Source organism: Taudactylus pleione, unplaced genomic scaffold (genome assembly GCF_031769625.1).
Source record: "Taudactylus pleione unplaced genomic scaffold, aTauple2 ptg000179l, whole genome shotgun sequence".
Taxonomy (NCBI): Eukaryota; Metazoa; Chordata; class Amphibia; order Anura; family Myobatrachidae; genus Taudactylus; species Taudactylus pleione.
The window spans coordinates 12,508,170-12,534,837 of NW_028284581.1; the positions used below are offsets into that span (position 1 = coordinate 12,508,170).

The following is a 26,668-nucleotide window of genomic DNA, read 5'->3' on the forward strand; positions in this document are numbered from 1 at the left end:
GAAGAATTATTATCCTGGTGAAGAAAAACCCCTTCACAACAGTTGGCCAAATCAAGAAAACGCTACAGGAGGTAGGTGTATATGTGTCAAAGTCAACAATCAAGAGAAGACTTCACAAGAGTGAATATAGTGGGTTCACCACAAGATGTAAACCATTGGTGAGCCACAAAAACAGAAAGACCAGATTAGAGTTTGCCAAACAACATCTAAAAAAGCCATTACAGTTCTGGAACAACATCCTATGGACAGATGAGACAAAGATCAACTTGTACCAGAGTGATGGGAAGAGAAGAGTATGGAGAAGGAAAGGAACTGCTCATGATCCAAAACATACCACCTCATCAGTGAAGCATGGTGGTGGTAGTGTCATGGCGTGGGCATGTATGGCTGCCAATGGAACTGGTTCCCTTGTATTTATTGATGATGTGACTGCTGACAAAAGCAGCAGAATGAATTCTGAAGTGTTTCGGGCAATATTATATGCTCATATTCAGTCAAATGCTTCAGAACTCATTGGATGGCGCTTCACAGTGCAGATGGACAATGACCCGAAGCATACTGCAAAAGCAACCAAAGAGTTTTTAAGGCTAAAAAGTGGAATGTTATGCAATGGCCAAGTCAATCCCCTGACCTGAATCCGATTGAGCATGCATTTCACTTGATGAAGACAAAACTGAAGGGAAAATGCCCCAAGAACAAGCAGGAACTGCACACAGTTGCAGTAGAGGCCTGGCAGAGCATCACCAGGAATGAAACCCAGCATCTGGTGATGTATATGTGTTCCAGACTTGAGGCTGTAATTGCCTGCAAAGGATTTGCAACAAAGTATTAAAAAGTGAAAGTTAGATTTAGGATTGTTTAGTTTGTCCCATTATGTTTGGCCCCTTAAAAAGTGGGAGGCACATATAGAAACCGTTGTAATTCCTACACCGTTCACCTGATTTGGATGTAATTACCCTCAAATAAAATATGAAAGTCTGCAGTTAAAGCACATCTTGTTTGTTTCATTTCAAAGCCATTGTGGTGGTGAATAGAGACCAAAATATGAAAATTCTGTCAATGTCCCAATATTTATGCACCTGACTGTATATATATGTGTGTGTATATATTAGGGGCGTGCATCGGCCACTTTTCGTGTTTTGGTTTTGGATCTGGATTGGTTTTGCCAAAATCACCCTTCCGTGTTTTGGGTTCTGGGTTTTGTGTTTTGGATCTGTATTTTTTTTTAAAAAAAGCATAAAAACAGCTAAAATCACAGAATTTGTGGGTTTTTCTGCTCCTATGTTATTATTAACCTCAATAACATTAATTTCCACTCATTTCCAGTCTATTCTGAACACCTCACAATATTGTTTTTAGTCCAAAACGTTGCACCGAGGTAGCTGGATGACTAAGCAACACGAGTGGGCGGCACAAACACGTGGCCCATCTAGGAGTGATACTGCAGTGGCAGACAGGATGGCAGTTTGAAAAACTAGGCCCCAAACAGTACATAATGCAAAGAAATAAAGAGGTGCAAGATGGAATTGTCCTTGGGCCCTCCCACCCACCCTTATGTTGTATAAACAGGACATGCACACTTTAACAAACCAATCATTTCAGCGCCAGGGTCTGCCACACAACTGTGGCTGAAATGATTGGTTCGTTTGGGCCCCCACAAAACAAGCTGGCAATTAATCTGTCCCTGCACAAACTGGCTCTACGGAGGCAAGATGTCGTCCTCATCCTCCTCATCCACCGATTCTTCACCCTCTTCAGTGTTGTGTACATCCTCCTCCTCACAGAGTATTAATTCGTCCCCGCTGGAATCCACCACCACAGGTCCCTCTGTACGTTCTGGAGGCTGGTCTCCCTGGAACAGTTGATAATTCACAGCATCTTCTCCACATTTTGTGGAAGCAACCTCCTACGCATTTCGCTGACAAGGTTCCTGGCTGCACTAAACACTCTTTCGGAGTACACACTGGAGGGGGGGCAACTCAGGTAACATAGAGCCAGTTTGTACAGGGGCCTCCAAATTGTCTCTTTTTCCTGCCAGTACGGACTGTCTGACATCCCTACTTGGATGCTGTCACCAATGTAATCCTCAGTATCATATGCAGTGACAGTAGACATGTCAGAAATTGTTGGCACGTCCTTCAGTCCGGACCAGATGTCCAAACCGGCCCTTGACTTATGACAGAGGCGCACGCTAGGCGCTGCTACTGTGTTGATGCACGTGCAGTCACAAACACAGAAAAAAAAGGTTTTTATTTTTTGGAGCACTTTGGGGGTTACACCACCCTTTACCAGACTTATGGGACACAGACGCACGCTTGGCGCTGCTCCTTTGTTGATGCACGTGCGGCTACTGCGCATACATTTCGCACACAAACACAGCAAAAAAAGAAGAATTGTTTATTTTTTGTGGAGCACACTTTGGGGGTTACACCACCCTATAACAGACAGACGCACGCTTGTTGCTGTTGCTTTGAGGATGCACGTACAGTGCACACAATTCACAAACACAGAAGCAAATGTTTTATTTTTGTTGGAGTGCACTTTGGGGGTTCTACCACCCTTTAACGGACAGACGCACGCTTGGCGCTGCTGCTTTGAGGATGCACGTACAGTGCAGACAATTCACAAACACAGAAGAAACTGTTTTATTTTTGTTAGAGTGTACTTTGGAGGTTACACCACCCTTTAACAGACAGACGCATGCTTGGCGCTGCTGCTTTGAGGATACACGTACAGTGCACACAATTCACAACACAGAAAATTATTTTTTATTTTTGTTGGAGTGCACTTTGGGGGTTACACCACCCTTTAACAGATAGATGCACGCTTGGCGCTGCAACTTTGAGGATGCACGCACAGTGCACACAATTCACAAACACAGAAAAAATAAATATTTTTTGAAGTTCACTTTGGGGGTTACAGCAACTTTTAACGGACGAGCCAACTGGCCCTTTACTTATGGGACACAGGCGCACGCTTGGTGCTGCTCCTTTGTTGATGCACGTGCAGCCACAATGCACACAATTCACAAACACAAAAAAATAATTTTTTTAATTTTTTTTGGAGTGCACTTTGGGGGTTACAGCACCCTTTAACGGACAAGCCAGCCAGCCTTTTACTTATGGGACACAGGTGTACGCTTGGCGCTGCTCCTTTGTTGATGCACGTGCAGCCACAGTGCACACAATTCACAAACACAGAAAATATTTTTTTATTTTGTTTGGAGTGCACTTTGGGGGTTACACCACCCTTTAACAGATGAGCCAGCCGGCCCTTTACTTATGACACAGGCGCACGCTTGGCGATACTTTGTTGATGCACTTGCGGCTACTGCGCACACAATTCACAAACACAAAAAAAAATAAAAAATTTTTTGGAGTGCACTTTGGGGGAGCACCCCTGATGCACAGATCACCCCCTGGACAACACTACAGCACCCCTCTAGGACTACAGCCTTTATGGGACACTGCACAACACAGTCCAGCCAGCCCCTATAGACTTTGGAATGGACACAGCTCCTATGGACAACTGACTGCACAACACAGCCCAGACAGCCCCTATGACAGCAGCACAACACAGCCCAGCCAGCCCCTTTGGACAACAGCAGTACAACACAGCCCAATCAGCCCCTATGGACTGAGTGGACACAGCCCCTATGGACAACAGCAGCACAACACAGCCCAGCCAGCCCTAGCTCCCACCCTCCCTATTCACTGTCCACAGCCGGAGTGAGAAATGGCGCCGACGCGGGGACCTTTTATAGAATCCAAAACCCGCGAGATCCGGAAGGCGGGATGATGATGTTTTGCCTCGATTTGAGATCCGGGTCAGGCGGGAAAAGTCGAGCCTGACTCGGATACGACTCGGATCGGGGGGCTCGGGGGGGTTCGGATTTCAGAAATCCGAACCAGCTCATCCCTACTATATATATCTGTATATATTTATATATATGTGTGTGTATATTTGTTGACTAGACTTTTCATACTACATTCCTTTTTGCACATTGATGATCACATATATACGCTTACAACATTAATTAGATCACATTCCACCCCATTAAGGGAGTTCATATACATGGCCTCACATTAGCATTTTTGTGCATCATATTTTACACACACTCTGTATGTGCATTCAACATTAGCCTTTAAACTTTCCTTGAACACAGCCTTTTCATTTGTTTCATTTTCTAATTCCTTTTTCACATTTGTTAACAGCCGCAGTCCGGAGCAGTAGACAGCGTTTGGTTGCTTGGCAACCCATTGACGTGCCTCGCCCACGTGATGCTGTGACGTCATTCACAGGTGACCCAGCGCACGTCAGAGCGCCTACAGCCTCCGGGACAGCGTACATCACTGAGGTGGGGATATAAGGCAAGACCAGTTCACATTCTGCTTTCATTGTTATTTGTGTGTATGGCAGCCTGATGACAGGACCCTGCGCGGTCCAGAAACGTTGTTGCGGACATGACACCACATGAATATATTACTATTATACTGCAGTGCCGAGCCTGGTGTATTTCTTTCATAGATACACTGTACAGGAACTCTATTGCTTATAGCTCAGGCACACAGTGAGCTGCATCACTTTCAGTAGAGTACCGGATCATTTTGGAAACATATATATATATATATATATATATACAGTATATATATATATATATATATATACACACACACACACACACACACACACACACACACACACACACACACACACACACACACACACACACACACACACACACAGAGCCACAACATCATCCATAATAGTTTTTTTATATGTATGTTATAACCATATGTCATCAGAGACATCCTCCATCAACTCTGCATGCAGGGCCGACGGGGGATATTGTTAGCGAGGGCCATGCTGCTGAATGCAGCATGGGCCCCGCCGTCGCTGCCGGCATCTGCAAGTGTGTATTGCACTTGGCGATGCCGGTTCCCCCACCGGGTCCAGTCGCTGAAGAGGTCGGGTACACTAGACATCGTCTAGAGTGTACCCGACATAAGATTGCTGGTGGAATTATCTGCTAGGGGGCACCAGTCCAAATTTTGCCTAGGGCACCAAATTGGCTAGGGCCGGCTCTGCGCGTCAATGTTATCGATATTTATTCAGTAAGCAACGTCATACACATGTAAGAAGGCAGCGATGGGCGTCCTTATGCCCGGGTGATCTTTGGAACCATTAGAATATTTTCACAGCTGCATTGCATTAGGTCAATCTCTGAATCAGGCCATATATACAGTAGCTGTAACAAATAGTTACATACTGTATGCTTAGTTATACTGCATGTTGTCATATAACATATTTGTATAACATTCATATATAAGAGGTATTATTTAATGAACAAACAGATGCTTCTTACTAAGCAGCGAAATGAAATAATGCACACATTTCATGTATAATGCAGTTTCAGGAATATTAAAAGAACTTTCAAATACTCACCCACACAGACTACTGAGAGCAGGAATACTGCTGACTGAGGAAGAGAACATGTTGGGAAAAACGGCTCCATTATGTACTGAGAAAATGTCACTGCCAGTATAGCCTGACTGGCAGGATAGATAATCAGCATGTTGGTCCATAAGTTTAAAAAAGCTAAAAACCCTCCAAATGACTCCTTTATATAAATGTAGCTGGCACCTGATTTTGTAATTGTTGTTCCCAGTTCAGCGTAGCAGAGAGCTCCAATTACTGAGAATATTCCTCCAAGTACCCAGATGATGAGTGATAATCCATAAGAGCCGCTGTACATGAGAACTCCCTTTGGTGAAACAAATATTCCAGCACCAATAGTATTCCCAATAACCAGACTTACACCATGCAGGAGTGAGATTTCCTTCTTCAGTTCTACTGAGTTGTTGGGAATATCTTGTGTAGACATTTTCATTTGAACATGTGTGTTTTCCCAAAAAATGCAAAAACTTTAGACTTCAGATGTAGGATTTGTGGAGTTCCACTAAAGAAGACTGCTAAAATAAAAACAAAAATATATTTTAATGCAACAATTAAAAGTATACGTGTATAACAAAATAAACTTACAGTACATTCTGACTGATGTTGTTCCATCCATGTCAGAAGTCAGCACCCAGTGCGGAGGCGCTGTGGGGGAAAACAAAGCATTGAATGAGTACCTGGAATGGCACCCTGCAGCCAAAATCGCAGATACAGTGCCAGGCAGAGCGTCCTCTGGATGCTCCAAATGGCTGACTGTAGTCATAACAGCCCCCCGGAGCTCTGGTTAGTGCTGCTGTTCTGGTCACTTTGGTAGATGGTAGTGTTTTTACCATTTGACGGTGGCAGTCCGATGTTTGCCACCATCAAATGGAAATCAATCAATGGTGTTCCAATGTTTTTTTTTTTAGTTTTCCTGATAGCTTTGCTTTCCCTGGCTCCTTCTTGGCTACTGTGTCTGCATCAGAGCATCTTCATAGGTTTGGTTGGAGGCTGTCTCTCATGCTCTGTCTGCCTCAGACATGACCCTGCTCAGTTCCTGACTCCCTCTCCTCTCTAGGCTGCTGCTAAGCAACAGGACACTTTGCTATCTCTGATTGGCTTACACTGTCTTTTTCTATTTCAGCACCATGGCCAGCTTCTATACAGCAGGTTGGTGCAAAAAATTTTTCTGTGACTTCACTTCATTAAAATTGGAACTGCTCAGCTCCCTTTTGTCACAGATGAATGGTTCATACACCTAAACCGTCCTCGACCAATTATGTATAAAGTAATGAAAACCATATTAAAATGCGTCCAGTGGTTCAAGAGATTAGCCCAAACTGACAGGCAGACCCCTATACCCGGGACTTTATATTATATATAGAGAGATACAGTACAGAAGGGTTGCCATATCATCCCTTCAATCTGGGACAAACATGAATTACACAGATTCTGTGTCTGTCTGACTTCTGGGTGTAAATTTACTGAGGGTTGATTTTCATTTCCATTCAATTTGTGGTGATTTTTAGGTGAATTGGTGGTGATTTTGGCAATCAGGTATTCACTAAAGGCAAAACTGACAACAAAAATCCCCTCAAAATCCCCAGAAATTCAACTTCCCGCACAAATAAAATAGACCATCGGTACTTCCCCATAGCCATAAGTAGAAAAAGCGTATTTACGAACAGTCCATTTGACACTATAACAAAAATAGTCAAAAAATAGACCCAAAATCACCATTTTAATAAATCATTAGAAACAGTTCTATTTGATTTAAATCATGTAGAATTGTCTGAAAACTCACTATGACGGAAAAAAAAATCATGGGAGAGAAGTATGTGGGGCACTTTGGCTGTATAAATCAGCCATTTAAAGGCAACACACAATTTTGTGGGGATGTTGATTCTATTTTAGTCAATTTTAAGTTGAACCAAAATCGACTTTCTCTTTTATCCACTAGGGGACACTGGAGGTGTTTACGCTGGGGTATAGAGGCGTGGATAGCTGGAGCCGGCACTTTAAATAATTTAGAAGTGTGAAGCTCCTCCCCCTCTATGCCCCATCAGCCCTCAGTTTAGAAAATGTGCCTCTAGGAGTTGGTCACATAATGCTGTGCTCCAGCAAATACATTCATTTTATTTAATTTTTTTATTTCAAAGCATCTTTTACACTCCTATAGGTACCCTTCGCCACCTATCTAAAAGGTGGGGTCCGGGTACCTGGCGCCCTGGTGTGTTAGCAAACACCAGGAAGGAGTGCGCAGGGCTCATTCTAAAAGAGCTCCTGACAGCTCCTTACCGCCACAGCAAGTCTTCACACAGGAGAAGAGAAGACTCTGCTGCATTGCCGAGAGAGAGAGAGACCTCCGAGGATACGCAGTGAGTAACAAGCTGCGCATCCCCCGGCTCCTGCCCATGTGGCTCCCGTCCTGCTGTGTCAGGGAAGCTGTGTGTACTCAGTGCACGCGGCTCCCTGCTTCTCCACGCTGACCAGCACTAGCACATGCTGCACTGTGTTGTTTATCATAGAGCTGTTGAAACAGCGCTATACCAGGCTTCCTGCTTCTCCCCTCTCCCCGCTGATACACGCGGAGGGGGAGGTAATGGCCACATAGCTGCCATAATCGGAGTCCTTAGGGCATGTAGAAGGGGGTGGAGCCTAATCAGCGCGGGCTCTATTCCCTCTCTCTCCACTATATACGGCAAGCAGCTGTAGATAACAGTGTGGCTGCCGTTTTTTTACTGTTAACTGCCTGCATCTCTCCCTTACACAGGAAGAGTGCTGCAGACCTACAGAAGGCTGGATTCTCTGGCTCCCCATTCCTGGCTACAAAGTGATAAGCACAGAAGGCTCTAGTACAGAGGCTGTGCATAATACACTGGGGGTGCAGGGAATCCGATTTGTGGGAAGGGAGTGGGGTGTGCTCCTCCTCTGTGTCCCAAGCAAGCCTTCTGTTTTTCATTACTTCTGTTTGTACTCTGTCCCTCTGTGTGTGGTGACTGTGTGTATCCATGTCAAACAGAACAAAGGCGTCTCAAAAGGGTGTTTCTGTTTAAGGTGTAACATGCTGGGTCCACGTTATGTGATGCTTGTATAGCAATTGATCCACCTATGGCTAATACTGCCTTACCTGCGCCTACATGGGCCTCTGACATGGTAGGAGTAATGACGGATTTAACGTCTGAGTTAGCTGAGGCACGGAAGTCTCAGCCTCCCTGGGTTGCTGGGCTAACCAAGTCTCTAGACACCCTGGTACAGGTAATGGGTTCAGCTGTGTCCGCACCCTCCGCTTCCTTACAAGGACTGACGAAGGGGAATTGGAGGAAGCGTTACAGGACGAGACCCCTCTAGAGTTAGAGTCCACCTCTCCCGAGGTGGAATCTCTAATTTTGGCAGTCAGAAAAATCCTTAACATACGTGATGATGTAATTCCTGCATCCCAGGAGTGTGAATTATTTAGTGAAAGCTCAGCGTTTTTTTCCGTTCTCACTGCATCTTCAACAGCAGCTATCAGTGGCCTGGAAACAACCAGATAAACGGTTCCAATTTCCACGCTGATTTCAGTCTAGCTACCCTTTTCCATCATCCATTAGGGAAAAGTGGGATACACCCTCTCCAGTAGATGCGTCTGTCTTCCGTCTCTTTAGCTCCCAATACCAGGAGCTACAGTACTAAAGGATCCTTCGGATCGTAAATTGGAGACAACGCTAAGATCTATTTATACCGCAGCGGGTGCCTAACTTAGGCCCACCCTTGTTACTGCTTGGGGAACACAGCCTTGAGTCTGCAGTTTACCTGGGAGAAGCGTCAAAAGATATCAGTCAGCTTACTGCTTGCATATCTGCTTTTGGTATTTCGGGCCGCAGAGCCCTCTGGTTACACGCCTGGCATGCGGACGCAGAATCCAAGCGTGCGGTGGAGGGTTTACCATTCAATGGCGACATGCTGTTTGGCCCGGAATTAGACAAATGAATATTCCAGGCCACGGGGGGTAAGTCTTCCTTTCTCCCATTAACTGCACTGGCTCCCAGAAGAGCTTACGCTGGACCTTCGTTTCGTTCCTTTTGTGCGCCGAATTCCTTTCATTGTAGAGCCAGTGGTGCTCCCTCACAAGCAAGAGGCGGCAGAGGTAGAGGTCGCCCACACACGGTTGCACGTATCAAGGAAACGAGACCAACTGAGAAATAGGTGGCATGACGGTGTTCAGTCCCACCTGGGACCACCTACAGTGGGAGCCCTTCTGCAAGGATTTCAAAAGGTTTGGAACCAGACCTCTCCAGAATCGTGGATCCGCAGACTAATTTCCCTGGGGTACCTTTTAGACTTTGAGGTCCCCCCTCCACCTCGGTTCTTTACTACAAGTCTGCCAATACCTGCAGACAAGGCCATGGTTTTACAGGAGGCTATCCGGGCTCTAGTAATATCATCTGTGCTAGTTCCGGTTCCAGAACATCAACGAGGTATGGGGTTTTGCTCAAATCTATTTGTAGTACCCAAACAGGATGGATCGGTGAGGCCCATCTTGAACCTCAAGTCATTTAACTGGTATCTGAAGATGTATCGGTTCAAAATGGAGTCTCGGCTGTCCGTTATTGCAAGCTTGGAACCAGGAGAGTTCCTATTATCCATGGATATCAAGAATGCCTATCTCCATGTTCCCATCTGGGAACCACACCATGCCTTTTCTGCATTTCGCCATATTGAAAGATCATTATCAGTTTCGGGTATTGCCGTTCGGGTTATCCTCAGCTCCCCGTATTTTCACCAAACTCATGTCAGTCATGATTGCTCACCTTCGGTCATAGGGAGTGAACATAGTCCCTTATTTGGACGACCTGTTACTCAAGGCGCAATCGGTATCTCTTCTAACAAGTCATGCCTTACTGACATATCAGACTCTAATCCAACACGGTTGGATACTCAACTTCAAGAAATCAAATCCCAATCTATCCCAGAAGCTCCTGTTTCTGGGCATGATCTTAGATTCGGCATCACAGAGGATCTTTCTTCCAATAGACACAGCCCGGGATATCCGGTTGTCAGTTTGGCTGGTACACAGACCAAAGAAGGTCTATACTTCTTTGTCTGCGTCTCCTGGGGAAGATGGTAGCTGCTTTTCGAGGCACTACAGTTCAGGCTGTTCCACTCAAGGGTGTTTCAGCTGGACCTACTATCATCTCATCTGCTTCTACATCAACAGATCCGTCTGAGCCCAGTTACCAGAGTGGTCCTTCTCTGGACACAATCCAGCAATCTTTTAGCGGGCCGAAGATTCGGAGTGTGGGACTGGATCATCGTAACAACGGATGCCAGCCTTCGAGGATGAGAGCCAGTCAGTAATCCTGTCGGCGGTATTCATCCCTGGTGTGGACAACTGGGAAGTGGATTACCTAAGCCGCCAGGATATCCTTCCCGGGGAATGGAAGCTTCATCCAGACGTATTCAACGCGCTGATACGTCGATGGGGATGTCCTCAGGTGGACCTCATGGCATCACGATTGAATCGTCAGCTCCCGGTATATGTGTCAAGAACTCGAGATCCGCAGGCAGAGGCAGTAGATGCTCTGACAGTTCCGTGGATCTACGACTTCGTTTACCTTTTTTCCTCCGATTCCACTTCTTCCTCGACTGCTAAAAAGGCTAAAACACGAGTCAGTCTGTCATTCTCGTGGCTCCAAACTGGCCTCAGAGAAGTTGGTTCTCGGACCTTCGGTCCCTATTGGCAGACGATTCATGGCCCTTTCCTCTGCGCCCGGATCTGATACAGCAGGGTCTTTTCATACACTCCAACCTAGCGCAACTGCATTTAACGGGGTGGCTCTTGAACCCGATATCCTAAGACGCAGAGTAATCCCAGACTCTGTTATTCCCACCATGCTACATGCCAGAAAACCATTTTCGGCTGCGCATTATCATCGCATCTGGCGTTCTTATGTCTCATGGTGTTACAGTCCCTCTAGGACTTTTTGGTTGTCCCGGTTTCCGTTTTTTTTCTTCAGACTGGTCTGGATTCTGGCCTTCGTCTTGGAACTTTAAAGGTGCAGGTTCTGCCCTTTCCATTTTCTTTCAACGGAGATTGACCCTCATTCCTGAGGTGCAGACATTTCTTCAGGGGGTCTTGCGTGTGCAACCTCCTTTTGTACCTCCGATAGCGCCCTGGGACTTGAATTTGGTGTTTCTGTTTTTTCAGTCGTTCATGTTTGAACCTTTGGAAGAGGTTCATATTAGGTACTTGTCTAGGAAGACGGTCCTCCTCCTGGCTCTAGCATTGGCTCGTAGAGTTTCAGAATTGAGTGCTCTGTCCTATAAGCCACCTTACCTTGTGTTTCATGCTGATAGGGAGGAACTCCGGACGGTTTCCCAAGGTACTGTCAGTTTTTCATATTATTCAGCCTATTGTGGTACCGTCTTTGGTGGAGGACTCTGGTGGTTCTTCTACCTCGGATGTGGTTAGAGCTCTCCACATCTATGTTGACAGGACTGCTTCCCTCCGTAAGTCTGAGTCTTTTTTTTTGTACTCTATGATGCGGTTCGGAGGGGTTGGCCAGCGTCTAAGCAGACTTTGGCACGTTGGATCCGGTTGACTATTCAGCAGGCTTATGTTAGTGCTGACCGCCGGGCTCCTTCGTCCATTTCTGCTCATTTCACATGTTCTGTGGGTGCATCATGGGCGGCCGGTAGGGGAGCCTCCACGTCACAATTGTGCCGTGCGGCCACTTGGTCTTCAGTTCACACGTTTGTCAAGTTTTACAAATTTGATACGTTGGCTATTTCGGCATCCCATTTTGGCCGCCTAGTTCTGCAGGTGCCGCAGAGCGCTCCCGCCGATGGGGAAAACTTTGGGACGTCACCAGTGTAAGCACCTCCAGTGTCCCCTAGTGGATGAAAGAGAAAATGGGATTTTGGTACCTAACAGTAAATCCTTTTCTCTGATTCCACAGGGGACACTGGACGCCCACCTCAGCGCTCTTCGCCTGCCTGTTCAGTTTGTTCCGTATGTTGTATGTTTTGATTATTGTGTGTTCTTCTCTCCCTTTCACTCCGCTTGTTCTCCATCTCCTCTCGGTCTTCATTTTCTAAACTGAGGGCTGATGGGGCATAGAGGGGGAGGAGCTTCACACTTCTAAATTATTTAAAATGCCGGCTCCAGCTATCCACGCATCTATACCCCAGCGTAAGCACCTCCAGTGTCCCCTGTGGAATCAGAGAAAAGGATTTACCGGTAGGTACCAAAATCCCATTTTTAGTAAATTTACCCTCTGGTCTCCATTTTACCTGTTATTAATCAGCCACAGAACCTGTGTAATCCAGCATGTGTCTCAAATTAAAGGGATGATATGGCAAGCCTATATAAACAGTACAAATAAACAATTGGTGAAGTTTGACAACTGGCATCACAAGAGTGTATTTAGTACCTGTTCATGTCATGTTTAAGGTCGAAATTCAGAAAGGTAAATGTTTTTAATATCAAAACAGGGGGTGCTATTAAAAGCTTTGCCTTTTTACATGTAAGGCTAAAAAACGCTAGGAAGTGGCATTAACAAGCTTTTGCTTAGCAAATAAATCTCACAGCTGTTATTTATATATTAGATGTTGTCCCCAACATTGTCTGTTTTCTTTATTTTTAACAATACTTACTAGAGATGTGCGCTGATCCCTCATGTTTTGGATCTGGATTTGGTTTTCCCAAATCCACCCCTTGCGTGTTTTTGTTTTGGATCTGTATTTTTTTTTAAAATTTATAAAATCTGCTTTAATCACATAATTTATTTATTTTTGTTCCTACAGTATTATTAACCTCAATAACATTAATTTCCACTCGTTTCCAGTCAATTTTCACCATCTCACAGCTCATAATATTGTTTTCTGGCTTAAGCCCAAAATTTGCACCAAGCTAGCTGGCTGACTAAGATAAGCGGCAGCAGTGGGCAGCGCAAACATGTGGCTGTTCAACTTGCAACATGGCACATCAGGAAACAAATGTTTTTATTATTCAAGAGGCCTGAGGGAGTTGGAGTATGTATGTAGTTGAAGGCAGGGACAGAAAAGGTTGATTGGTAGCGCATTTAATTTCATTTTTTGATTCCAAAGCAAATTTATGAGGGAGGAGAGGAGGGGAGGGGAGGCATTTACAAAAAATATTTTATTAATTCACATCAGTCCTTGCTCCAGAAGAATCCTTGAGCACTATGCCTGCTGCTAAGAATGGATTTTCATCCCAGAAGAGGACCAGGAAGACTACTAATAGTGCTTTCAAAAACAATTGACTGTTAAACAATCCTTTGCAAAGATTCCACTTCACTAGAAAAGCATTTCCCAACCTGCACATGGACATTAAAAAAAATGTAATTAGTGGCCTCCAAAATGCCGTTGTACCCACTATGTACTTAACCACAGATATGTGGACAAGCCGAACAGAGCAAATGCAACATTTAAGGTTTAAGTCTTACGTCGCATCTTTCTTGAGAATCCTATGCCTGCTGCTGCTGCTGGGAGTGGATTTTCATCCCAGAAGGGATGAATATGTTCTGTCTTTATTCCCAATGGACACAGATCTGAAGAGCTGTTGGTAAGCAAATTGTCACCTCAAGTAGCACGTGATGCAGTGATGGCTTCTCCTTCAGTTTCCCCAGCAAGTGCATCTGCCGAGAAAAAATGAAACTTTCCCAAAACACCCACTGGTGATGCAGATGAGTCAACACAACCAAGTTTTAACATCTGGTCGGGTCTAAAAGAATTGGCTACAATTAATGACATCTCTACCATGACTCCATCTGATACAGTCACTATTAAAAGAATGGTTGAGGACTATTTAAAAAATTTTAATGATAGCATCCAAATAGGCATGTCAGACAGTCCATTTGACTACTGGCAGGAAAAAAAAAGGTAATTTGGAGGGCCTTGCACAAACTGGCTTTTCTTTACTTGAGCTGCCCACCTTCCAGTATGTACTTAGAAAGAGTTTTCAGCACAGCCGAGAACCTTGTCAGTGATCGGCTACTTCCCCAAAATGTGATGTCCATCAAAATGAACTACAAATTCTATGAGAAAGACCTTTACCGTCAATTACGTACAAAAATTACAGAGGCACCTGTAATGGTGGATTCCAGAGGGGACAAATTAATATTGTGTGAAGATGATATACACACATAAGGGTGAGGAATCAGATGATGATGATAGCGACAACATCTTGCCCCTGTAAATCCAGTTTGTGCACGTAGAGATTATTGCCAGCAATGTCAGCTGCCCATTTCTTAGCTTGTTTTGTGGGGGCCCAAACAAACCAATCGCTTAATGAGTGAGGATATTGTTGATGAAGGTGTTGGTGGTGAAGATGGCAGGTGCTCACATAAAACGTTTTTGATGGATGCACTGCAGATGACGTAACAGGGTGGAGGTTCCTAGATGGTTAAGGTCCCTACCTCTACTTATTGTGGCTTTACAAATGGTACAGATGCCTTCACAACTGTTGTCAGGATTTGGGTTAAAATAATTCCACACCCAAGACGTGGCATTTATGGTCTTATGCCCAGGCGTCACCCAGCCTATAATCCCAGTTTAGATCAATACCCCAGCCTATACTATCACCTCAGATTACACCAGCACCCAAGACTATATATCCTCATCCCATCCTGTGTTGTGTATAAATTACAGTTGCGCTCCCTGTTAGATTGGGGATTCATTGTCCACTTCAGTGGATGTGAGCTCAGTTTTAGTCCATATCACCACGCCCCCTACACATCTTCTGACCTGGGCTACAGAAGGAGCAGTTGCACTCTGGAATACGGTTACATGGGATTGCCCCTCTGACTCACTGAAATTCAGGTAGAGGGGCCATGGGTAGGGACACTATATCAGAGAACGCAGTTTTAGCTGCTTTATTCCATTTTTTAAACCATATCCTCAGCTAAGGCATTTGTGATGTCATTATGTTTTATATATTATGCACGTTATTTAGCACTTTGTTGTGGACTTGTAGTCGTGTAGAGTAGACTAATCATTTATTCATGATTGCGGAAAGAAGTGAAAAGTTGCATTTTTTTATTGCTGTGTTATTAAATTGTAAAATAGTGAAGTTTCAATTTACAGTGTTACAAATTAATTTAATACGTGTTGCATATTACACTGCGGTTCCACTTACAGTGTCACAAGATTTTTTATGAATAAGAAAATAATAAAACACTGTGCTATGGGATCGGTGCTATTTGGGATAGAGGGGGTTTGGGAGTGCTGACTCTGGGCACTGACAGGAAAGTACAGACCTATACATCCATACAGCAGCCAGTGTAAGCTGTGAAGGGAGGCTGAGAGACTCCATTCGGAGCATAAGGGGGAATGATTCTATCCTGTCCATAGAGTGATGCTGTACAGCACAACTGCTAGGTGGACATTTAAGAGTTAAGACCATTGTATTATAGATTGTATGGGAGTGGCAATTGCCATTTTTGGTAATATTAATAAATCATTCTACATACAGTACTTTGCCACAGGGGCATGCTGGCATCTTGTAGCCTGGGGGCAAATGCAAGCAAGTGGTCCTGGAACACTGCAATGTAAAAATGGATTGACAAAAACCTGTAGGGGTGGTTTGTATAATGTGGATGTGGTTTAAAATTCACAGAGCTGTAATCAAATACAACACATACAGTACCAGCAGCTTCTGAGAAACCAGGGACTATCCTAATAACCTCTATACAATACAAGGACAATTCCAGTAAATAATACATAGGGCCTCATTTATCAATGCGTTTTATCACTCAAAACGAGTGATAAAACTTGCTGTATATGATAAATGGTGATCCAGCCTATCAACCCCCAACTGTCATGTTGAAAAATGACAGTTGGGAGCTGATTGGCTGGAGCACCATTTATCATACACAGTGAGTTTTATAACTCGTTGATAATTGAGGCCCAATTAATTAATGCATAGAGCAATCTAGTGACATATACAATCTTAGGGGTCTATTTACTAAGCCTTGGATGGAGATAAAGTGATAGGAGCTGATTGGCTGGTACTTTATCTCTTAACTGCCATGTCACAGGCTGTGTTTGGAAAATTACAGTTGGGAGATTATTGGCTAGTACTTTATCTCAATTCACATTATCTTCATCCAAGGCTTGGTATATATACCCCAAAGCCGCTGATCTCTGAGCTGCCACCCTCCAGTAGAGGGCAGTTTAATTGGCCCTGCGCACATGTGGAGGGGGGCGGTGCCACAGCCAAATGAGTAGTATTTTGGGGCTTGGTATAAGCAGAAAAAATACACTCCCCATAAAGCGAAAACCAGGAACCCAGCAGTTTTCTGTGGTCCACATAGATAGCTTCACGAGTTACTTCATAATTGCAGATATCCCGCAAATATCTTATATATAAAAATAATTGGTCTGTTTGACTGTCTGGTTATGCATTCTGCATCGATTGGGATGAATATGCACAGAAAAAGAAATTGCTGATGCATTATGCAATCATTACTTTTCAAATTTTAATGTATATCCTAATTAAATATAATTTCTGAAGTAGTTAGCATATCAGTGGCCAATGATACGGGCCTGCCCACCAGCGTCCAGGTCACCTCATCGAGCAGGTCTATAACACTTTGGGGTTCACGTCTGGGGCGCAGGGCATACATGCCTACCCTCCCGGTTTTCACTCCCCGGAAGGGTAGGCAATTTTCCCGCATTCTGACCACTTCTTAGTGAAGTGGTCAGAATGCGATCGCGGGTCTCTGTGTAGGGGGCGGGACTTAAGACGTGATTCTGCACGAATCACGTCATTTTCCCCTGTCCCCCTATGCAAATTATAGCCAATCGCGGCAATTTTACCATGAGGGGGCGGGACTTAATGACACAAATCATCATGCCCCGCCCCCGTCGCCACCCTCCTGCTTCTCTTACCCAGGCTTCTCCCGGGAAGAGATATTAGAAGGTAGGCAAGTATGGCGCAGGGCACCCCAAAAACAGCCCAGCCAAGGTCCCCCCCAGGACATCACACGACAGAAAAGTGACAGTGAAGTGCTATAAAGTATCAGGTGTGTGAAGGTAGCTAATGAGTGCTAAAATAGTAACAAAGGTAAAGAATATGTGAAATAATACATGAATAATAAATAAACATAAAAAGTGATATAAAAAGTGACTATGGCCCATATTCAATTAGATTTGCACCCACGATACTTTTTCGCATGTTGTACTTTTCACCGACATCGTGTGTTTTGGCTTTGAAAACCTTTGATGCGCCCCCCCACCATTCACCGTATTCAATTCCAAAGGAAGTGAAAACGCAACCCGGCGAAACTTAAACAGGCGAAAAGTGCTGTCAAAAATTGGAAAATCAGCCTGACACCCTCCAAAAGATGTACTAACATTGAGGAACAATATAGCCCTACTGAAGCTATTTGGGGTACTTAAGTGCTGCCAACTGCCTCTAATTAGCGTCTTTGCACAAGTGGTGAAGAATAGCATTAAGCAGGTTTTTTTCAAGAAAATAAGTAGTCCTGTCAAATTTGGGGTAATTGAAAATGGGTGCAAGCATGGTTGAAAATCGCAAAAGTGTAATTTTAAAAACTTTTAAAACGCACCTTCAGCAAGCACCTGCAATCAAAATAACACCTCCCCCACACTTGCAGACCCCCAAAAAGTCTATTTTCCTTTTTTATTTTTTTACGCAGTTATGCTTTGGGGGGCTGTTCCAAGGGTGCTGAGTGGTTTCCTGATGTATGCAACCCAAACCCGCAATTCTGCACTTTTTTCCACCACCTATTAATAGGCGAATCTTTTTTGCCTATTACATTGCATTGCGTTTTCGCGTACGTGAAAACTATTTGGAATTGAATACAGCGAAAAAGTTTCCGCCTGGCAAAATGACGTCATCTCCGATACTTTTTCGCGGATTCCGACTTTTCGCGTCTAATTGAATACGGCCCTAAGTGTATTAAGTGGTGATGCCCTGAAGAGACTCAACCAGTGCAACTCAGGGGGCCCCACGCCCAAACGCTCACACCAAATAAACTGACTCTACATACATATAGATAGGACTTACTTTGAATTATGCCTGTTACAAAATGCAGTCAGATGTTAGTTTCTCTGCTTAAAAACATATAAAGGGAGTCTAGATTGGCACTCCTCCCCACCACCCTTTATATTCTAGTTCCTAAATTACGGGGGAACCCTACACGTTTTTTTTCCCCATAATTTTTGGAACCAGGACTGGCTGTGCAGCCCGGGGCTGGTTATGCTTTTGGGGGGATGCCCTACATTATTTTTTAAAGAGATTTAACCCTTTTTTTACAGGTACAACTCACAAGCAGCATTCACATATCTCACTACAATCTCAGGGGAGTAATCTCCTTTAAAACTTGCTACCCGGGGGAGAAATCTCGATCTGTTTCATCATCGGCCAACTCACTCTCAGCTAAACTCACTTCTTAGTAAATTTGTGAGTTTCAGGAGCCTCAAATCACCTGAGTTTCGGCAATGCTAATCGAGTTGAAAGAAAAAAAACTGGATCAGACTTGATTCTTAGTAAATTTACCCCCCATAAGGGGCGTATCTATAATGGGTGCAGGATGTGTTGGGAACACAGGACCCTGGGTCCAGGGGGGCCCCGCACCGCACACCCTGCACTTATAATATTACTTACCTCTCCGGAGTCCCACGTCAGCGCGGGGGTCCAGTCCTGTAAAACGACTGGAAAATGGCCACAGTGGCCATTTTCCCATCATTTGCACATGCGCAGTACAGGGAAAATGGCAGCCTTGGCTATAGCTCAGTGCACTGCCGGCCACTGGGCGGAGAGGAGGGGGCCTGTGTCAGAGACTGCACACGGGCCCCCTCCTCCCTAGAAACACCCCTGCCCCCCATAGTCACTTTTTATGTTTTTTATTCTTGTATTATTTCCCATATTTTTTACCTTTGTTACTATTTTAACACTCATTAGCTACCTTCACACACGTGATACTTTATAACACTACATTGTCACTTTTCTTTCGTGTGATGCCCTGGGGGGCCCTTGGCTGGGCTGCTTTTGGGGTACCCTGCGCCCCAGATGTGAACCCTAGAGTGTTAGGGACCTGCTTGACGAGGTGACCTGGACGCTGGTGCGCAGACCTGTATCATTGGCCACTGATATGCTAACTACCAATTTAATTATGACAGTGATTCCCAAACTTTTTTGAATCACGGTGCCCTGGAGTATCAGCATTTTTTCCACAGCACCCCTGGGCCAAATGTTTTTTATTGAGAAATTCTGCAAAAATTGAATGAAGTAAATTGTGTTTATATGTCACCCTTAGGATCAGTTATGTGGTGGGTGACAGGGGTGCACTTCTTTTTGTCCACATATTTTTTGATTGGCAGCCATTAGCACTGGTTTTGCCTATCACACTGAAGTAAAATAATGTTATTTGTTACTGAACCACCAACCCTAGGCACCCCTGAAAGTGCCCTGAGGCACCCCAGGGTGCCACGGCACACAGTTTGGGAACCACTGAATTATGATATACATATAAATTTGAACAGTAATGATCACATAGTGCATCAGCAATTTCTTTTTCTGTGCATTGTATTTCATAATCTCAGCATAATAGCACCTTTCATTACTATTAGGCTGTGCAGTCTAGAGCCATTCCCCATACTCGATTGTGATGAAACCAATGCACAGTGGTCCAGTTGGATCCTGGCCAGGTTTTAGGGGGGCTAGGGTCCCGGTCAGACCTCCCGTTGGTCTACACTGGGCAGTGCTTTGACCCATAGGGATCGATCAACGTGGAATTCTCCACTACTGCAGAGACAGTCCTCAAGACTCAACAAGTGTTCATAAATCAGGATTCCAAAGAGGATGAATTAGAGATTATTAATCTATCAGATCAACCCTTGACATCATCTCAAACTTCACTTCTTAAGAAAGGACTCTCCCCAACAACCAGCCTCAATAGGTTCTCTTTGGAAAAAGATTTACATCTTTTCAGTAGGAAGTTACTCCTTAAAAAATTATTTTCTATCCAAAAGAGAACAACAGAGGAAATTAGTGTCCAAACTACAACAGACATTTCCCATCCTCTCTCTTTAGATGCAGAGCAAGATCAGTTAGCTCTTGACATATTGGTGGAACTCCTAATTGATTCTTCCGACCATGCAGACTCAATTCAAAATTCTCAAAGACCCACATGCAAAAAGAAGTCTAATTTCTTCCCACAGGACAATATCTCACCTGCAGTACAGATTTTTGTTGGGATTGTATCCAAGGATCTAGATATATTCTACGAAAGAAACCAGAAAGCTCATCATCCTGTGCAGAATATAACAACGGAGGAGAGAATGGCACTGAAAGAAATTCAAAAATGGGACCACATCGTCATCAAACCTTCCGATAATGGAGGCAATATAGTGATGTGGCCCAAAGAACTATATCTGAAAGAAGTAATGAGACAATTACAGGACACTTCGTGCTATCATCCCTTACTCTTCAAACCTACAGATCATTTTCTGTGGTTTTATGATAGACTCATAAATGATGGTTTGAAGAAAGGAGCAATTACTAAACAGGAACTTGAATTCTTACGAGTTAAAAATCCTAAGGTTCTCACGTTTTATGTTCTTCCCAAAATACATAAAGATAATAAAAATCCCCCGGGAAGACCTATTGTGGCAGGGATCAATAGCCTTACAGAACAGGCAAGTCAATTTATTGACACACATTGGGAGAATTAGTACTTGCTCTACCTTCGTATCTGAAGGATACGACAGATGTCCTTCAGAAGCTAAATGACATCAGGATGGAAGAACATCATCTTCTGATATCAATAGATGTTGAATCCCTATATATGTCAATACAATATAAAGATGGGATACAAGCAGCTCGATACTTTTTGACCATGAAAAGTGATGGAGAATTTTAAAATTTCCTAATTGACTTATTGCTTTTTATATTACACAGAAACTACTTCACTTTCCAGAACAAGTTCTATTTACAGACAAGGGGCACAGCAATGGGCTCAACATGTGCTCTGACATATGCCAACACTTTTTTAGGTTGGTGGGAAAGGGAAGTAGTATTTGCAGAAGTTAATGATGTACATACTCAGCATATAGTACATTGGCTATGCTATATTGATGATATTCTTGTCATTTGGAAAGGTAGCAAACAAGACTTTCTAGATTTCATACAATCCCTTAATAATAACCAACTAAATCTTAAATTAACTTGGGAAATAAGCAACAAAAACTATTACCTTCCTTGATCTGGAAATAAATAAAAACATCGCTGGTGAGATAACTACAGATCTTCACAGGAAGAAAACTGCTACTAACAGCAATTTATATCGGACAAGTTGACATTTTCCTCCTACAATAGCTAATCTCCCGAAACGGGAATTTTTACGACTTAGACGCAACTGTTCAGATGACTCCATCTTTTTCAAACAGAGTAAAGAAATGACTATAAGACTTCTCTAGAGAGGGTATAGCCACCGTATGATTAAAAAGGCTAGATATTTTGCAAACCAGACCAACAGGGACAACCTTGTATTTCCTTCTAGGAAAATCCCAGAGGAAACTGAAAATATTAGATTCATAGGAGACTACTGCAAAGAATGTCATGAAATAAAAACTATCATACAAAGACACTGGCCTATTCTCCTCTCTGATCCAGATTTGGAGAAGCATCTGGGTATGTCTGTATCTGTAAGTTGGAGACGTGCTAAGAATCTTAAAGACCATTTGGTCCATAGTCATTTTGAAAATACTAAAAGAAAAACCTCCAAACTCACAGGCACTTATCCTTGTGGCGAATGCAAGGCTTGCACTCATATTGTCAAAACTAACAAGGTTATAGACAAATATGGCAATACTCTCCAGATACATAAATTCACGAACTGTAAGGCTATTGGAGTTATTTATTGTCTATTCTGTGAGTGTGGCCTTAAATATGTAGGAATGACCACCAGAAGTATTAAAGTACGTATCTTGGAACTCATAGGAAATATCAGAAACGCCAAAACAGATTTATTAAAGATGAAGATCTCGTCAGTAGCTCGACACTTCCATCTCAAACATAATGGGGAACCTAGGAACCTGAAAGTTTTTGGTCTTGATAGAATCCACATGGGTATCCAAGAAGGAGATTTAACTAACACCCTATTGCAGAAAGAAACTGAATGGATCTTTAAGTTGGGGACCATGGGTCCACATGGCCTCAACGAATACAACAGTTATAGTCCATTCTTGATCCATTAGTTAGTTTATGATCTACTCCCTATCAGTTTTAATTTCTTATATCCATTTTAGGCTAATATCCTATTTTGCTACAAAACCATACTGAATTATAATTTTTCTTATAGAAGTATTAAACTATAAGAATACATCCCTCTCCTTCCAATTATATCTTATTATGCTTTCAGTATATAGTAACTAGGTATTTCATACAATTACTCCGTTTAGTTCTCATGTTATTATTTTATTTATTCCATGTGAGTTTATCCTGTTTTAAATTATATTTTTTTTATGGACAGGACTATTTATAACCACGATATAGTATTTTATGTAATATATGACCCAGAATGACTTCACCTAATATATATCGTGTCACGCACTATCTATTAATTCAATTATTTTTTCTTTCTTTTTCGAATCTACACTCATAGTACATTTATTTCAATTTATGGTTACCACTGATTTAAGATTATTTATATAACAGTCACTTTATTTTAGGATTACTTATATCACAGTCACTTTATTTCAATAGTCATATAGATATTTTTCTTTTTATTCCTTTATGCACTGTTTTGCGCCTTATCACTATCGTTATATCTATTTCACAATTTTATTTTATTATGTATAGATATTATTAATTTTAGAGACTAATATTCTCTCAACTCTATATGTTGATTTCATATTTTTAATATTATTTATTTTTAAAGAATCAAATATAATAAATTCTTAGTATATTTTTAAAAAAAAACTTTATATCAATATTATTATTCATTAATACAATCTTTGAGATTTATGGAGGACTAATTTTAGATCTAATGGATATATTCTTTGAGAAACAGGATTAACTTCTGATAGGACATGTGATATTAGATTGAATTCTTATTACATAGTATAATATATTTAAGTGCTCTAGTGAATTTAACTGCTATGGCATACTCCTTAATACCTTTAGTTTTTTAATCCTAGATTTCTTCTAACCTAGAAGGGTTAATTGCCCTGAGTACAACATTCTATTTAAAACCTTTATTGTTGTTTACAAAATGTATACCTGTCACAAGAGACAATGACTTAGGTCACTAATTAACATTATGTTCTTCTTTCTCACTACCCTGTCATCTCAGTTTTTCCTCCCTTCTCCCCCTTCCCCCTTTTCCCTTTCCTTAACTATCTACTATTTATACTTTTTACATTGATATTGTGCACTAATGGCATATATATATACTCCATGCAACATAAATATGTATTCACTCCGTGTAGCACAATATGCAGCTAGCTGCCAGATTATATCATTTACATCCTTAGCGTACACGCAGGGATAGCAGCTCATGACAAGCTGCTAATACAGCTGCACGAGTCTCCATTTTTGACTCGGCCCCTGCTATCTGATTGGGCCAGTATACTCGTAACTGAGTTTATTGCTGACTGGCTGATATGAATGTCAATAGTTTCTCATGGCTTCCTTACTGGCTTACTGATCCTAGTTAACCAGTGGAAGCTTTCAACTCATTTGTAGCTGACTCCTCCATGATCAAGCCTCGCTGGCGAAACACGCGTCAGTCTCTAGGGTGCCCTGCATGTGCACAATGTAGGACACCCCTACGCTCAGGTCGTATTTGGATCTAACTATTTAACTATTTATTAGTTTGGAGTTTTTCCTTCATGTAGCGTCCACGATACTGACATCTTAGATGCAGCCCCTGTTAATTTATATTGCTACATTATAACAGCAATTTCATTGCTTCAATTGTAAGTTCATCAGTATATTTTTTTCAGGGTTTCTGCAGCTTCATTGTTGTTACATATAGATCGCTGCATGATACATATTGCTGACTAGCAGCCCCTATTTATCAATATTGCTACATTATAAACAGCAAGTCCTTTGTTTCAAATGTGAGTTCATTAGTACATCTCTCAGGGTCTTCTGTTGCTTCATTAATGTTATATAAAGAGTTCTGCATGGTACATATTGCTAACTAGCAGCCCCTGCTAACTCAATATTGCTACATTATAAACAGCAAGTTTATTATTTCAAACGTAAGTTCATTAGTACATTTTTCAGGGTTTCTGTTATTTCACTTATGTTACGTAAAGAGCGTGATATGATATATATTACTGACAAGCTGCTATATCTTACCTTTCTCTATTATTCAGTACCTAAAAATTCTTTGTTACCATATATTAACTGGGTTTAAATAATCCTATGTGATTATATATTTACACAAATAAGGGTTGAATAATTTCTTTATACTCCTATGTCTCCCCGCCTACAGCCCAGTAATTTCCCCCTTCTGTTTTGTCCTATGCTATATTAGCAAGACAATAAAGGGGTAGAAAGGAATGCCTGTTGAAGGGGTTTGATATTGTCTACATTTTCCTGGGGTTACTGTGAAGCATGGGTCTCTCACCTCCCAGCCTCTGCTTATTGCAAGATGGGAAGCAGCACAACTCATTGATGGATCAGGCGTCTTATACCCCATACTTTTATTTTTCTATACTATATGGTATTAATGCTATACAACTAATACTGACTAACAGTATACTTTGACTTTACACTCTCTTCACCTCGCGACTGCAGCCCAGTAATTTCCCCCTTCCTTGTCCAATGCTATTTTAGTATGACAAATGAGGGGATTTAAATGAATGCCTGCTATAGGGTCGTGATCTTACTTTATTTTCGAAGGGGCTACTGTGACACATGGGTCTCTCACTTCCCATTCTCTGCTCAAGTATAATGGCAAGCAGCAGAACTCTGTGATAGATCGGGATTCTTGACACCCCTCATTTTTTCTTTCTTCTGTACTATATGGTATATTTCTATAGTGATTGGTCCATTTACAGGACTGGATCATGTTTTCATTTCATCTAGAGATCTTCTCATTATAATTTTAGCTTGTTACAGTAATATGTTATGTTTCTCCATCCTATGAACGTTTGATCATATATCTTCAAAACTCCATGACCTGGGTGTATTTTATATTTTGTTTGTGATACACCAATGCTGTATAGTATTGTGTATAATTTTTGTGAATCTTTGTTATATTGTCTTTACTATATTTCGCCGTCTTCACAGGGACATTGTTTTCCCTTGCACTCTTCACCACCTTACCTTTCCCTTATCATTCTCAGTGTTTGTATGCTATGTTAGTCCAATTTTTAGTTTGAACCTAATAAAAGTTATATTTTAAATTTTATTATATGCTGATTAGCTATAAGAGTGCACCATCATAGAGTCTTGGATTGGGTCTTTGGACCTCTTTCCCTTCCCTCTTTTTTCTTTGACCCAGAGAGCCTGTCCTGAGCCTTACACAGGATGGATTTGGATGAAAACTTCACAGAGTGGTAACATTGGATCCCAGAAGACATACTAGGGGGTTGAGGTCCAGATCGGACCTCCTGTTGGTGTACGCTGGCCAGAACTTTGACCCAGGGATTTGGATGAAAATCCACAGAGGGGTGGCAATTGGTTTGGGATGCCTAATGGTGTGGTTGGGGTCCCAGTCGGACATCACGGCGGAGTGTGCTGGGAAGAACTTTGACCCATGGAACCTGTACTGGGCCTTCCAATGGATGGATTTGGATGACATCACATAATAAAACTTAATAACTTCAATAGTTTTTTTTTAAATCATGTATCTTTATTGAAGACATACAAAATACCCCATATCAATCATGGATGATCAAGCAATGATGCTGTAATTGGAGAGCAAAATGGCTACTGACACCCAGGTTTATACATTGTCTTTAGGTGTGTGTCAGGCATGAAATGGTACAGGAATGTAGCAATTAGACATGTCATAAATCCTCAAGGCGTTGTCTTTAGCTATACACGCATGTGTTTGGTTATTAGAGAGTTCTTATCAGTATTTAACTAATATAGTAGCTTGAAATAGGTTTATGCCCATATTAGTAAGTGTTGGGTGGACATGACAGCAGGATGGTATATTAAATAAGAAATGGTATCTGGCAACAAATAGGCGCTAAAAAGATACAATGCAGCACTAAAGTGTATCCAAACGGTTACACCCCG

General features: G+C 42.4%; 1 protein-coding gene across 2 annotated transcripts in view; it reads right to left on the reverse strand.

Moving 5' to 3' along the window:
* Positions 1-5,890, reverse strand: part of LOC148519914 (Y+L amino acid transporter 2-like) — a 105,680-nt gene extending 99,790 nt beyond the window's left edge. For both annotated transcript variants that reach the window (XM_088475963.1, XM_088475962.1), the window contains exon 1: positions 5,446-5,890. In XM_088475963.1, coding sequence (XP_088332089.1) covers positions 5,446-5,890 — 445 coding nt within the window. The remainder of the gene's footprint in view (positions 1-5,445) is intronic.
* Positions 5,891-26,668: the final 20,778 nt, after the last annotated feature.